Here is a 13,667-nt window from a genome sequence, read left to right as displayed (position 1 = left end):
GGATTTATTCAAAGCCCCTGGACCCACGCCGAGCACAGGGTAGGCGCTTGGTCAGTGCTGCGTGGATGACCGTGTGAGTGAAAGGTGTCTGGCTCTTGGCCATTGTATGCCTCCGTCTGGGTTTCTGACATTTGCAGATAGTGTGTGTCTGGATCTAGTTCTTTCAGATAGAACACACACATGCACAGAAACACTCCTGCACACACAGACACACACACACTCCTGCACAGACACACACAGACACACACACCCCTCTCCGTCTCCTCTGTGTCTCTGTGGCTGGCTCTCCCACTGCTTCCCCGCCTGTCTCAGCCTGTGGCTGGGGTCGCGCTGGGACTCTGGGCTGCAGGCTGGCGTCTCCAGGCTGGGTCTGAGGTCCAGGGGCCTCTGGGAGCCACCAGCCTGTGCTGTGGCATCCGCAGCCTGCACCCCCCGCCCCCCGGGGCGGAGTGCGATCTTAGGGTTTGGAATGCAGACCTGAGCTCAGCACTCGCTTACGGGAAAGGCCCGGAGAGGAGTGACGTCAGCGGTGGCGGGTCAGACGCTCCCGGCCCCAATTACGCTTCTGCAGCCGCAGATAAGGCACCGACGAGCGCGCCCGTGCCCAGAGACAGGGGCGCTGGAGGCGGCCTGCAGGTGTGGCGTGCGTCTCCCTCCCCCACCCGGTCACGCCGGCCCCGGAGCGGGAATCTCACATCAGGGAGTGCGGGGCTCAGAGTCTGGGGGTCTCGGGACACGCGGGGGCTGCCGCGGCTTGGACGCGATTTGTCCGGAAGTCCCTGTGCTTCGTCCCCTCCACGCGCACCCCTTCACGGGCAGGAGAAGCCGAGGGGGAGGAGGCTGGGTCGCTGGGGTGCTGAGCTGGTTCTCGGGGGACCCCAGCATTCCCAAGGGAGGGACCTCCTGCGCGCTGGCTGCCTGTCTCCCCCTCCCACAGCTCCCGCACAGCCTGAACCCCTGGGCTCCAAAACCCCCAGACCGAGCAGCCTCCTGTCTCCACACGCCTCCGCCAGCCGCAGGTGCCTTAGCCGAAGCGGGGAAAGCCGACCTAGCCGGGCACTCTGAACCCAACAGAGGGCCAGCGAGGCCGCAGTGGCCGGCCGGCCTGCCTGCTCCCTCGGCTGGGCGCGGGCACCCTTGGGGATGCGCGACTGTTTGCCTTTTCTTCAGGGCAGGAGGTGCCACAGGGACCCAGGTGTCACCATTTTGTCCTTGTGTGCCCCTTACGCACAGGAGGCCACCTGCAGAGGACCAGTTGGGGAGCAAGTTCATGGCTCATTTTTCCTCTGATCATTAAATACTTAAGCAGTTAAAAGTAGGTCTCCTCCAAATCACCATATTAAGATTGCATTTTTATTTCTATCTCAATCAGAATCTATTAAAATTCTATATGCTTTAATTAGTCATTGAGTTTTTTTAAAAAAGATTTATTTATTTGAAAGGCAGAGTTGCAGAGACAGAGAGAGAGAGAGAGACGTCTTCCATCTGCTGGTTCACTCCCCAAATGGCTGCAACGGCTGGAGCTGAGCTAATCCAAAGCCAGGAGCCAGGAGCTTCTTCTGGGTCTCCTACGCGGGTGTAGGGGCCCAAGCACATGGGCCATCTTCTACTGCTTTCCCATGACATAGCAGAGAGCTGGATCAGAAGTGGAGTAGCTAGGACTCGAACCAGCACCCATATGGGATGCCGGCACTGCAGAAGGCGGCCCTACCGGCTATGCCACAGTGCCGGCCCCCGTAAATTAATCTACGAACTTAAATCTAACAATTATTCTAACTTAATAATATCAATTAAAATTTGTTATACTTTCAACATTTATTAAAATCAAAAATTCATATTGTAATTTAAGATGATAAAATTTGCAATTAAAAAAATTATTAGATCCCTCGATGGGGACTCAGAGTGGAGGCTCCAGGCCGGGGCTCAGCGCAGCCCGCAGCGCGCACCGCAGGGCGCACGCACCGCAGCGAGTCCAGCGGAGTGGGGTCCTAGGGAGTGGGGTCCTAGGGTGGGGGCGGCCGCCGTGCACCTGCTCCACCATCTTCGTCTGGGGCTGCACAGCCGTCCCCGGCTCCCCGGCGCCCACCTGCGCGCGCCCCAAGGCCCGCTGCACCTTGGGGTGGGGGTGCGCCCTGCGGCTCCTGGGAGGGGGCGGAGGCGCCCTGCGTCTGCGCAGTGGGCAGCAGCTGCCTCGGGCCTCCGCTCCCAGCGGCGCCCTGCACCTGCTGTGTCCCCTCTCCCCTTGCCCCTGAGGCTCTGGGTGTGAGGGCCATCTCTCTGCTCCACGGCTCCTCTCTGGCTTCCCGTGGAGGGGCCTGGGGCGAGGAGGCTCCCCTGGTCTTCAGAGCCCAGGCCCCAGCCCATTCCCCAGTGGAGGGCGGTGCATGGCCCTCGGCACACCCACCTTCCTTCCACCCCTCGCCTCATCCTGCCTGTACCAGCCCTCTTCGGGGTACAAGAAGAAACGGCGGGTGTTAGAACCCCTTGGCCCTCACGCTGGGAGCTGAGTGTGTGTAGCGAGGACAGACAGCAGGCGGCAGGGTCACCGGTTGTCTGGGTGCGGCCGGGCTCCCCCTGGCGGCCACCTAAGGGGGGCTGGGGCTGCACCCCCCAGCCCTGGCTGCTTCCCCCTCGGCACACGGGCCCTGCCCGCCCCCTCCACGGTTCTGGTCTCCACGGTTGTGGTTCCGGCTTCCCTGTGCTCACACGCGACCTTTGCACAGCTGTGTTTTGTTCAGAGCTTCGGTCTGCCTCGTTCCTCTCCACTCGAGGAGCCGCTGGCAGAGTGGGGCGGGGGCGGCCGTGTCCATGATGACAGGTGTCCCTGTCCCGATCCCCCTGTTCTGTCGGGGAGGGGCAGTCATTTCATGTCCCAGCCTATCCCCCTCTGGTTTCCCATTTGCAGTTACTTACATAAAAAGTATCTTTTTCTGGTTAAAGAAATTACTACAATGAAAACCTTATAATAAAACAATTTAAAAATTTATTATCGCTGTATATACTTGGCTTTAAAAATGATTTATTTATTTATTTGAAAGACAGAGTTAGAGAGAGGCAGAGAGAGAGAAAGAGGTCTTTCATCTGCTGGTTCACTCCCCAAATGCTGCAATGGCCGGAGTTGAGCTGATCCAAAGCCAGGAGCCAGGAGCTTCTTCCAGGTCTCCCACGCAGGTGCAGGGGCCCAAAGACTTGAGCCATCTTCCGCTGCTTTCCCAGGCCACAGCAGAGAGCCGGATCGGAAGTGGAGCAGCCGGGACTCGAGCCAGTGCCCGTACGGGATGCCGGCCCTGCAGGTGGCAGCTTTACCTGCTATGCCTCAGTGCCATGGTCCCCCTTTTTAAGATTTATTTATTTATTTATTTATTTGAAAGTCAGAGTTACACACAGAGAGGAGATCGTGAGCGCTTTTATTAAAACTGTTGACGTACCAGCATGTGATGTGGAAGAAGGCACACCTCCAGGAGCAGGTGCATGGGCTTTTTCTCAATTAACCCGACCTCGGGCACCAGGAGGCTGTGCTGCCCGCCAGAGGTCAGTGCAGACCCCAGAGGCCGCCCCAACCAGAAGTCCCGGGCGGGCCCTGGCCCCTCATGGGCTACAGGTCACTCCCACCTTCCTTTCCTTGAGCCTGGTCCCTTGACGGCACAACTTGCAAGATGGCTGGGTCATCCAGGGCCCCGAGCCCCAGAGCTTCTGTCCCCATGGAGCTGGGGCCAGAGATCAAGTGCTCATTTCTTAACATTGTGCCCAACAAATACATGAAGTGATGCAGGTGTGTGCGTGTGTGTGCATGTGTGTGCGTGTGCATGTGTGTGCACCTGTGTGTGCATGTCTGTGTGTGTGTGTGTAGGGGCTTGCATTTTCCCACTGTGGCTGCCTGGGTTCTCTGGGCAGGGCAGGGCTGCAGCCAGGGCACCTGCAGCTCTGAGAGTCTGACCTTCGGACACTGAGCCTGGGGACGTCGGGGCAGAGCGAGAGACAGTGGAGGACAGTGTCAATTAGAAGATGGGGTGATGGGGACAAGAGAGGGGGAATTAGACTGAGCACAATCAGGGTGATGGAGGCACAGAAGTAGAATGTGTGAGAGCCAGTAGGGGAGACAGAGAGAGAGAGAGAGAGAGAGAGAGAGCGAGCGAGCGCACAGGCATCCTCACCCCATTCACGCACTTGCTTGTCCCTGGCTGGCTGGGTTCCCACCTGCGGCTGCTGCTGCTGCTGGGAGCTACATCGGGGCTTATCAGCGGCTCTAGCCAGCGTGCTGCCCTGGGGCTGGTGGACACACTTTTCCCAGCAGGCAGACACAGCAATGTCTCAGCTCACGTGGCCGCAGCAGGGACCAGGAAGGGGGGAGATGCGGATGCGGATGCGCGTCCCAGCTGCCCTCCCTCGGGCTGGCCCCGTGGAGTTCGTTTCCCGCTTGTGCTGGGATGGCTCTGCTGTTCTCAGCTGACACCTCGGCTGGTTAACACTCCTTTCTTGGAATGACCTAAAACCCCCCGTCTGCTGCTTCCTGCAGACGTAGCTGTGCAGACTTTCCGCGTGTCTTTCTGTTCTAATGATTTTGATACTCCCATTTGGATGTCTGGATTCACTCTTCCTATTATGATCCAGTTGTCATCATGGAGTTTTGTCATCATGGGTGTTTTGGAAACGTTTCAATTTATTTATTTCAGAGAGAGAGAGAGAGAGAGATCCCTTTTGCTGGTTCTCTCTCCAAATGCCCACAAAAGCTGGAGCCGCACCAGGGCCGTGGCTGGAGCCAGGTTCTCCATCCCATTGCTCGAGCTGTCACTGCTGCCTCCTGGGGTCTGCACTGGTGGGAAGCCCAGGTGTGGGCCGTGGGCAGGTGAACCTGGCGCCTGCACCCCAGCCCTGTGGCTGACTTCTGATTGTGATTTTTCTATTCTTTATGCTGTTTGGGGTACCTTGATTTTGTGGGCTTTGTTTGTCTTTGTTTTTCCTTTTCAGTTTGTTTGGAGTTTATAGACTTGACTTCTATTCTTCAGTGGTTGCCAATGATTTTTTTAAAGGATTTGTTTATTTGTTTGAGAGGCAGAATTATAGACAGAGAGAGGGAGAGACAGAGAGAGAGGTCTTCCATCTGCTGGTTCCCTCCCCAAATGGCTGCAGCAGCCAGAGCTGGGCTGATCCAAAGCCAAGAGTTTCTTCCGGGTCTCCCACATGGGTGCGGGGGCCCAAGGGCTTGGGCCATCTTCTACTGCTTTCCCAGGCCACAGCAGAGAGCTGGATCGGAAGTGCAGCAGCCGGGAATTGAACTGGTGCCCACATGGGATGCTGACACTGATTTATTTATTTATTTAATCATGCATGTTCATCTTAACCAACTCGAGAGTGAAAGAACTCTTTACTGCTTGTCTGCTTTGCTTAACAGTCAAGGACTTGAGAATACATTAGTTTAGTTATTTATTTATTTTTGACAGGCAGAATGGACAGTGAGAGAGAGAGACAGAGAGAAAGGTCTTCCTTTGCTGTTGGTTCACCCCCCAATGGCTGCCGCGGCCGGCGCACCGCGCTGATCTGAAGCCAGGAGCCAGATGCTTCTCCTGGTCTCCCATGGGGTGCAGGGCCCAAGCACTTGGGCCATCCTCCACTGCACTCCCGGGCCACAGCAGAGAGCTGGCCTGGAAGAGGAGCAACTGGGACAGAATTTAGTGCCCCGACTGGGACTAGAACCCGGGGTGCCGGCACTGCAGGTGGAGGATTAGCCTAGTGAGCCGCGGCGCCAGCCAAGAATACATTAGTTTTTAAAAAGTTTTTATTAATTTGAAAGGCAGAGAGAGAGAGAGAGAGAGAGAGAGAGGTCTTCCAACACTGGTTCCCTCCCCAGATGCCTGCGATGGCCAGGGCTGGGCCAGGACTCTACCCTGGTCTCCCATGTGGGTAGCAGGGACCCACGTACCTGAGCTGTCCACGGTGCACATCGGCAGGAAGCTGGCCCTGGAAGCCGAGCTGGACGGAAGCCGCCCCGGCCAGGACCTATGGCAGTCATCTCCCTGCTCCCCAGTACGGGCTGACGTATTTGTTGCTTTAGAAATTTGCACGAGGCACCCTTAGCCACCTTACAGCCAACACTTGGGTGGCGTTTGGGGCACTCACAGCGCTGAGCAACGGCCGCCATGGCGGGGCTCCTGGTGCAGGCTGGGAAGCTCACCCCTCGGATGTCGCAGGGGCAGCTGGGAGTGCCCAACGCCTTCCCTGCTCTTGCTGGCTCGTGCGTTCCAGACGGTGCTCGGGGTTTACGCGTCCTATTCCTTAGTGTGTGTCTGAGCAGGGAGCAGGTGCCCGGAGTGGGGGCAGGGGCGGCGATGCCACCCCCATCTCCAGGGTGCCTGGTGGTCTCCCACGCCGGGAACTCACTCCCGGGGGTGGGATTCCGTGCTGTGCCCACGCTGGAGCTCTCGGAACTCACTCCCCGGGGTGGGATTCCATGCTGTGCTTACTCAGTACCCCAGTGCACGCTGGCTTCGAGTGCCTTTGGGACCCGTGGCAGCTAGCTTGCGCATTTGCAGGTGTCTTTGCGTGCAGGCGTCTTGGTGGCAAATCCCCACGGTTTCTGTTTCTTGCAAACGACTGCATCTCTCGCCCTGGCTCCTGCAGGCTCGCCAAGGACAAGGTGGGGCTTGGCGGGTAGGGTTCTGGAGCTCCTGGGGCCGGTGATCCCCCTCTGCTGCCGCCTGGAACCCGAGTGTTTGTGGTTGCTCCTCCCTGTACCTGAATTGTTCTCTCTCTCATCCCTTCTCCTGCCTTCTCTTTGGGGCACTCTGTAATTTATCTGCTATGTGTCTAGACAACGGTTTGCATTATTATCTTGCTTGGAATGCATTAGGCTTCCTAAGTCCACGCTTTGAACAGTTTTGTCCCGGTTTGCAGTATTGTTTTCCCTCTGCTCTCCTTGTCCCCTCTGGGGGAATGACCAATAAATAAATAAATAAATAAATAAATAAATACTTTTTTAAAAGTCCACAAATATTGATTTTTATAAACTTTGAATCTTGATTTTAATAAACTTTGAATTCCACTTGCCGCAAACTTTTTGCAAGTACCTTCTTGCATAAAATTGATGTATCTAATTCCACGAACGTTTGTCAGAATATTTGCTGATTTCCACTCTAGTTGTAGGGTGAGCTGTGGGTTCTGTAGAAATGCCCTTTTTAAAGCCAGACCCCTGGGGAGTTTCTGGGCTCTGTCGTGGTTTAAGCTTGATCACCTGTGGGCAGACAAGGTGCTGCATGTAGCGGACCCCTGGAATGTGTGGGCACGTCCTGCATAGCTCAGTGCCTACCTCATTTCTGCAAATGCTGAGTGTGGTTTGTTAATTGAGGTGTACTTCAAAACATTCCTAGGGGCTGGCACTGTGGCATAGTAGGCTAAGCCTTTGCCTACAGCACCAGTATCCCATATGGACACCGGTTCAAGCCCTGGCTGCTCCTTTTTGGATCCAGCCCCCTGCTAATGCTCCTGGGAGAGCAGTAGAAGATGGCCCAAGTGCTTGGGCCCCTGCACCCACGTGGGAGACCTGGAAGAAGCTCCTGGCTTTGGATTGGCCCAGCTCTGGCCTTTGCTGCCATTTGGAGAGTGAACCAGTGTGTCTCTCTGTGTCTTCCTCCCTGTTTTTGTAACTCTGCCTGTCAAATAAATAAATAAAAATCTTTAAAAAAAGAAAAAGACCGGGAAGGGACGTGGGAAAACTTTCCAGAGCGCCTGGGTCTTTCTGTAACTTTACTGTAAGGAGGGCTCCTCGGGTGTGCACTTGTGGGCATCTGGGGAGGGAACCAGTGGATGGAAGACCTCTGTCTGTCTCTGACTGTCCATCTTTCAAATAAACTTAGAAATTTTTAAAAGCTTTTTTTAAAGATAGAGTTACAGAGAGAGAGAGAGAGAGAGAGTGTGTCTTCCATCTGCTGGTTCACTCCCCAAATGGCAGCAATGGCCGGAGCTGGGCTCATCCGAAGCCAGGAGCCAGGAGCTTCTTCCAGGTCTCCCACGTGGGTGCAGGGGCTCAAGGACTTGGGCCATCTTCCACTGCTTTCCCAGGCCACGGCAGAGAGCTGGATTGGAAGAGGAGCAGCTGGGACTCGAACTGGCGCCCATATGGGATGCCGGCACTGCAGGCGGAGGCTTAGCCTACAACGGCACAGCGCTGCCCCCCTCCCAATCTGCTTCTCTACCTGCTCCCGCCCATCCCAGCAGCCAGGCATGTGTGGTGCCTGCCCTGGAACTTCACACGCAGGGAGCACAGGGTGCGCGCTCTCCCGTGTGGTCTTGACCCGGCGCTGCGGTTCTGAGAGCCAAATGCCAGTCGTTCCCTCACTGCAGAGCGTGGATGTCATGCTCCGTTTCTTCACTTGCCTACAGGTACACGTTTCCTTGGATGCCATTCGGGTATTGGGGGCAAAGCTACTACAAACATATTCTCAGGCAAGTCTTCTTTTTTATGGCTCTTATCTGAATGCCTAAGAGTGGACTTGCTGATCGCCGGGCAGAGCAGGCTTCAGAGAGTTCATGGAGAAACAGAATTCAAATATAAGCTTATTTCAGTGCAAACAAAGTTTCGAAATTCACACACAGGTTTTTTTTTTCATTTTCTGCATTCCCATAAACTTAAAAAAATGTTTATTTATTTATTTGAGAGGCAGAGTCACAAAGAGGCAAAGGCAGAGAGAGAGAGAGAGAGAGAGAGCAAGAGTGAGCGAACTCATCCCCTATCCCTTGGTTCACTCCCCAAATGCCCAAAATGGCTGCAGATTGAACCAGAGCCAACATCAGGACACAGGGACCCAAGCCAGGCTTCCCAGGTGCGTGGCAGGGACCCGGCTCCTTGAGACATCACTGCCACCTGCTGGGAGTGGCCTTAGCGGGCTGCTGACCTCCCACCCAGCCTCTCCCGTGAGAGATGTGGGCGTCCCAGGCAACACCTTAGCCACTACACCAGGTGCCTGTCCCTGTCCCATCAGGTTCTAAAAATCCCACTGGGGCTGGTGCTGTGGTGTAATAGGTTAATCCTCCACCTGCGGTGCCGGCATCCCATATGGGCAACAGTTCCAGTCCCAGCTGCTCCTCTTCCAATCCAGCTCCCTGATGATGGCCTGGGAGAGCAGTAAAAGATGGCCCTAGTGCTTGGGCCCCTGCACCCACGTGGGAGACCCGGAAGAAGCTCCTGGCTCCTGGCTTTGGATTGGCACAGCTCTGGCCATTGCAGCCATTTGGGGGAGTGAACCACTGGATGGAAGATCTCTCTCTCTCTCTCGCTCAAGGTCTTCTCTCTATCCATACCTGGCTCTCTCACTCTCAACAGCCTTCTCCAAGGCCCTCCCACCAGCCCCCAGACACAGCAAACTGAAACCCCTTAGAATGGGGTTAAGAAGAGAGACAGGAAGATGGGCCAACCAACGCCGCATAGCGAAAGTAAGCAAGAAACTCCCAGTTCAGCGTGGGCGGCGCGGGCTCACAGGAGCTGGACGCCGTCCTCAGAACTGTTCTCTCTGAACTTCCCAGGGGAGTGGCTGTTCCTCCAGACACCTGTGGCCCTCCTGGTGGGCGTTCCCGTTTCTCAGATGGGGAAACTGAGACCTGAGGAGGGAACGCCTTTTTCTGGAACCCCTTGAATGGGAGAGGAGGCAAAGAGGACACTGCGACCAGACCCTGTGCTTCTGTGAGATTTTTATTGTGATCCAGGGAAGGTGAACCACGAGCGAAGGCCACCTTCTCCATGCTGTGCCGGTGCTGGGCCACCAGGGGGCACTGTGCACAAGACCAGAGCCCTGGCGGTGTGGACTCCGGGGCTGGGGCTGAGGGAGGCAGGGCGGGCATCCCCCTGAATTCCTTCCGCAGCCTGTGTCTGGGGGTCGGTATCAAGGGTCCCAACTCCCGTGGCTAGCTGGTCCGGATGACTTCCTCTATCCAGGTTCTGAACTTGTGGAGGTTGGTGTAGACACTTGGGAAGCCTGGCTGGCCACACTGGGCTTGGCCGAATGACACCAGGCCCTGCAGGGACCCATTGCAGATCAGGGGCCCCCCAGAGTCACCCTGTTGCACAGAGAGAGAGGGAGAGAGGGAGAGAGACGGGGCTGGACGTGGGATCAGGGAGGAGCCCCACGAGACCAGGGAGAGACACAGGTGCGTAGAACCTAACAGTGCCCCCCCCCATCCCCGGGTCCTGGCTGCCTCTCCCTGGGGGTTGCTGGATCTGTCTCTCCTGTCTCCCTGTGGCTCGTGGCCGCTTCTCCGTCACTCAACCTCTCTGTGCCTCTTCCCAAGGTAGGAGATTCCCCTTGCATTTCCTGCCTGTGTCTCTGTCTGCTCCTGCCTGCTCCGGACCTGCACCCCCGCCCGCAGTGTCTCCCTGTTTCTGTCTCCCTGCGCTTGCTCCCTGTCCATCCTCCCCTTCCCTGTCGCCGTCCCCTGGGTCTGCCCCCGAGCCCCCTGTGCTGTCCGTCAGGGTCTCACGTTGCAAGAATCCTTGTGGTCCAGGCCCCCACCCGCGCACAGCATGCTGGGGTGGTACACGGAGCCGTAGAAGGACCGGCAGAGCTCCTCGGAGACCAGCGTGATGTTTACGCACTGCAGCACGCCGGGCAGCCTGCCTGGGACACACAGCGCGGCCTCAGCCTCTCTGGCTGGGCGGGGGACCCCTGGGGAGGCGGGGAGGGGGGTGGGGCGCGTGCGAACCCTCAGGGGCTCACCGTTCTGCTGCAAACCCCAGCCCGACACGAGGCAGGAGTCGCCCGCGGCCGGGCACCGGGAGGCGACCCTGACGGTGCGGATGGTGGGCGACTGGAGCACCGGCCGCGCCAGCTTGATGAGCATGAGGTCATTGGCGAGGAAGGGGCTGTTGTACTGCGGGTGCTGGATGGACAGCGTGGCCTCCATCATCCAGCTGCCCGGCTCTCGCTGGGCCTCCAGGCTGTGCAGGCCCAGCCCCACGGTGTAGGCCCTGGGGACCAGGGCACGGTAAGCTCAGGGCCACCCCGGTCCCGGCTGCATCCGGGAAACAGAGCCCGCCTGGGGGGTGGGTGGGTTCCCCGACCCGAGGCTCCTGGGCTCTTCCGGGGGCAGCCCCCCTCCAGTTCTCTGGCCCCTCCCCTGCACTCACTCCTGCACGCAGTGCGCGGCTGACAGCACCCACTGCGGGTGCACCAGGACGCCCGAGCAGAAGAACTCGTTGTCGGCGAACAGGGCGGCCTGCCAGGGCTGCGAGTACGGGTGGCAGTCCTCGCCGTTGATGATCTGGCTTCCGGTGCCGGTGCCGGAGACCTGGGGTGCTGGGGGCGGAGTCAGGGCTGGGGGCGGGGCCGAGCGTGCTGGGGGTGGAGTTAGAGGACGGGGGCAGGCCCAGGGCCTCTAGGGGAGGAGTCTCGGCCTGGGGGCGTGGTCTCCATCAGGACCTGGGGTGGAGCGGGCCTGGGCTCCTGGTTCTGGGGGTGGTGTTGGAGGAAGGGGGAGAGTCCAGGGCCTCTGGGGGCGTGGTCTTCGTCAGGATCCTGGGGGCGGAGCCAGGGGTGGGGCGGAGCCCCCTGTGCAGAGGCGTGGTCGGGGCTCTAGGGTGGGGGTTAAGGCTCAGGGGGCTGAGACCGCGCGCGGGAGGCAGGCTCACTGGTCGCGAGCAGCACCGAGTCGCAGACCGGTCAGGGGGCCTCGCTCCTCTTCTCTCGCACACAGGGGCCGCTCCGGGCACAGCCTCGCAGGCCGGCCCCTGGCGCGAGGGTAGGCACAGCCGGGTCGCGCGGCGCGGTCCCCTGGCCCTCGGAGTGGCGCCTTCCCCGACCCAGCCCGACCCCAGCCAAGAGCCGGCGCGCCGGGGCAGCCGGCACGGACTCCCCGCCACGGCGACCCCCACCCCCACTCCGCACAAGCCCCCCGCTCCCATCCCCCCCCCCCGCTTCCTCTTCGCCTCAGCATCGCCAGCGGCTGCCTGTCCCCCGTGTGTGTCCCCGCCGGCTGCACCTGTACCGTCGCGAGCGGGGCGACCCCGAGTCACACCCGAGCACTAACACACACTGCGCCCTGGGGGGAGACGCGCACACGCAGATACCTGTGACACCAAGGGCGAGCAGGCACCCCAGGAGCCAGCCCCAGGGACGTCCCAGCGTGGCCATCGCGTCAGCACCTGGCGATGAGGACCGGGCTCAGATGTGTGCGAGCACTCGCAGCTGGGGCCTCGCCAGCCCCCTCGCTCTCCCTCCCTGTCGCTGGACCTACAAGAACCTACACGAAGCCCCACCCCACCCCACCCGGGACCCGGAGCCCAGAGAGACAGAGCGAGAGAGAAAAGGAGAGAGGGAGAGGGAGAAAGAGAGCGAGAGCGAGCGAGCTGCAGAGAGTGTGCAGAATAAAGAACAGAGGAAGGGGGGGAGGGGTGCCCAGGGAGCCAGGGCATTAGGGAGGTGAGACCCCTGTCAGGCTGAGCCCGAGACCGGGGGAGAGACTGAGAGAGAGTCGGAGAGGCTGCTAAGCAGAGAGACCTAGAAGCAGAGAAGTGGCCGCTGGGTGGTAATGGGACCAGGGACCCTGCAGCGTCCAGGCGGGGGCCAGTGAGCCTCTGACCTGGCGCCTGGCTCTCGACTTCTGCGGCAGAGCTGAGCGGAGCCTGGTGCCTCCTGCTGGCACCCCGTGGGGCTTATAAGCACCCCGCCTGGGCTGGCCTGCCCCCCGGGGACGCATTCCAGGGGTCAGGGGCAGGAAGCTCCAGCTCAGCTCTCTGGGGCTGCCCTGGTCCTGGGCGGGGCCCGGGGGCCCGGGGAGGAGACGGACCCCTGCCCGGGCTTTGGGCCTCTCTCTCTCATCCTTTCCGAAATTTTCTTTTGTTGTCTCTTCCTGTCTCAAGCTTTTTTCCCTCTAATTCTCTTTCATTACATCTCTCAACCTCCGTCCCGGGTCCACTCCTCCATCTCTCCCTTTCTCAGCAGGGCCAGCAGACCCCGAGGGATCCCAGTCCAGCCTGCATCCCGCACTGCCTTTGGGATATCGCGGCAGGGGGGCCGCGCCCACCCGGTAAACCTGCTTGCCGACTATTAAAATTCAGGATAAGCAATTCTGTTCCCTTCGGAGTGGACACAAAGTCACAATCCCTGGCAGGCAAAGCGCCCCGGCGGGGCACAGGCGCTACCCCCAGGAGGCACCGATCCTGCTGCAGACCCTGCTGGCGGCACCGAAGGGACCGGCGGAGCCCCCTCCTCCATGGGGCGCCTTCCTGGGGCGGGAGACATAAGAACAAGGCTCACATAGGGCGGTGGTCGTGGTCTTGGGCCGAGGGCCAAGGGCGGTGAGGAGCAGAATGGAGGGCGCAGGCCGAGCGCGGTGCAGGGCCCCGGGGCTGCGGGAGCGGGGAACCGCCGGGCGGGTGGTGCTGTGTGCGGTGGTTCAAGGCCGGGGCCGCGGGGTTTGGGTTCCCCGTTCCGCGCGACGCGGGAGGGGGCGCGACACGATCTGTATTTGCTTTCAACAACACCCCGCGCGGAGCGGGGTGCGGGGAGAGGCCGTGGCGCACCGAGCAGGCGCGGGGTTTCTTCCGCAGGCACAGCCACAGAGCCGGTGCGCGGGGGGGTGGGGTGGGGTCGTGGGGGCCAGGGAGGAGCTGGCGGTTGCCGCGCAGGGCCGGGGGGGGGGCCCGGGGACGCCTCCCCGGGGGTGGAGGGGGTAGGGGGATG

At 59.5% G+C, this 13,667-nt stretch overlaps 1 protein-coding gene across 3 annotated transcripts; it reads right to left on the bottom strand.

Moving 5' to 3' along the window:
* Positions 1–9,645: 9,645 nt before the first annotated feature.
* Positions 9,646–12,611, bottom strand: KLK4 (kallikrein related peptidase 4). 3 transcript variants are annotated; one of them, XM_017340120.4, is made up of 6 exons: positions 12,565–12,611; positions 12,053–12,127; positions 11,114–11,282; positions 10,704–10,954; positions 10,468–10,604; positions 9,646–10,047 (listed from the first exon to the last, which is right to left on the bottom strand). In XM_017340120.4, the coding sequence occupies exons 2-6, from the start codon at positions 12,114–12,116 to the stop codon at positions 9,895–9,897; spliced, it is 774 nt and encodes a 257-aa protein (XP_017195609.2). In that variant the 5' UTR covers positions 12,117–12,127; positions 12,565–12,611; the 3' UTR covers positions 9,646–9,894. The 3 variants fall into 3 exon arrangements, 2 of the variants coding, with proteins under 2 accessions (XP_017195609.2, XP_089175463.1); XR_016224820.1 differs by lacking the exon at positions 12,565–12,611 and having other exon boundaries at positions 10,468–10,600; positions 12,053–12,200; XM_089319337.1 differs by lacking the exons at positions 10,468–10,604; positions 12,565–12,611 and having other exon boundaries at positions 9,909–10,047; positions 12,053–12,200.
* Positions 12,612–13,667: the final 1,056 nt, after the last annotated feature.

The sequence above is a fragment of the Oryctolagus cuniculus genome, chromosome 18, assembly GCF_051225735.1.
Source record: "Oryctolagus cuniculus isolate XC-2025 breed Fujian yellow rabbit chromosome 18, ASM5122573v1, whole genome shotgun sequence".
Taxonomy (NCBI): Eukaryota; Metazoa; Chordata; class Mammalia; order Lagomorpha; family Leporidae; genus Oryctolagus; species Oryctolagus cuniculus.
Note: the sequence above shows the minus strand (reverse complement) of the source record. Positions and strands in the feature narration are given on the sequence as shown.

What these genes read in the sequence shown, in the direction of transcription:
- KLK4 (XM_017340120.4), bottom strand. Translation starts at nt 12,116, where the DNA reads ATGGCCACGCTGGGACGTCCCTGGGGCTGGCTCCTGGGGTGCCTGCTC. An exon ending in GCCGCGCACTGCGTGCAGGA is followed by an intron (nt 10,955 to 11,113) that starts GTGAGTGCAGGG and finishes CCTGGTCCCCAG; the next exon opens with GGCCTACACCGTGGGGCTGG. An exon ending in ACCACAAGGATTCTTGCAAC is followed by an intron (nt 10,048 to 10,467) that starts GTGAGACCCTGA and finishes TCTGTGCAACAG; the next exon opens with GGTGACTCTGGGGGGCCCCT.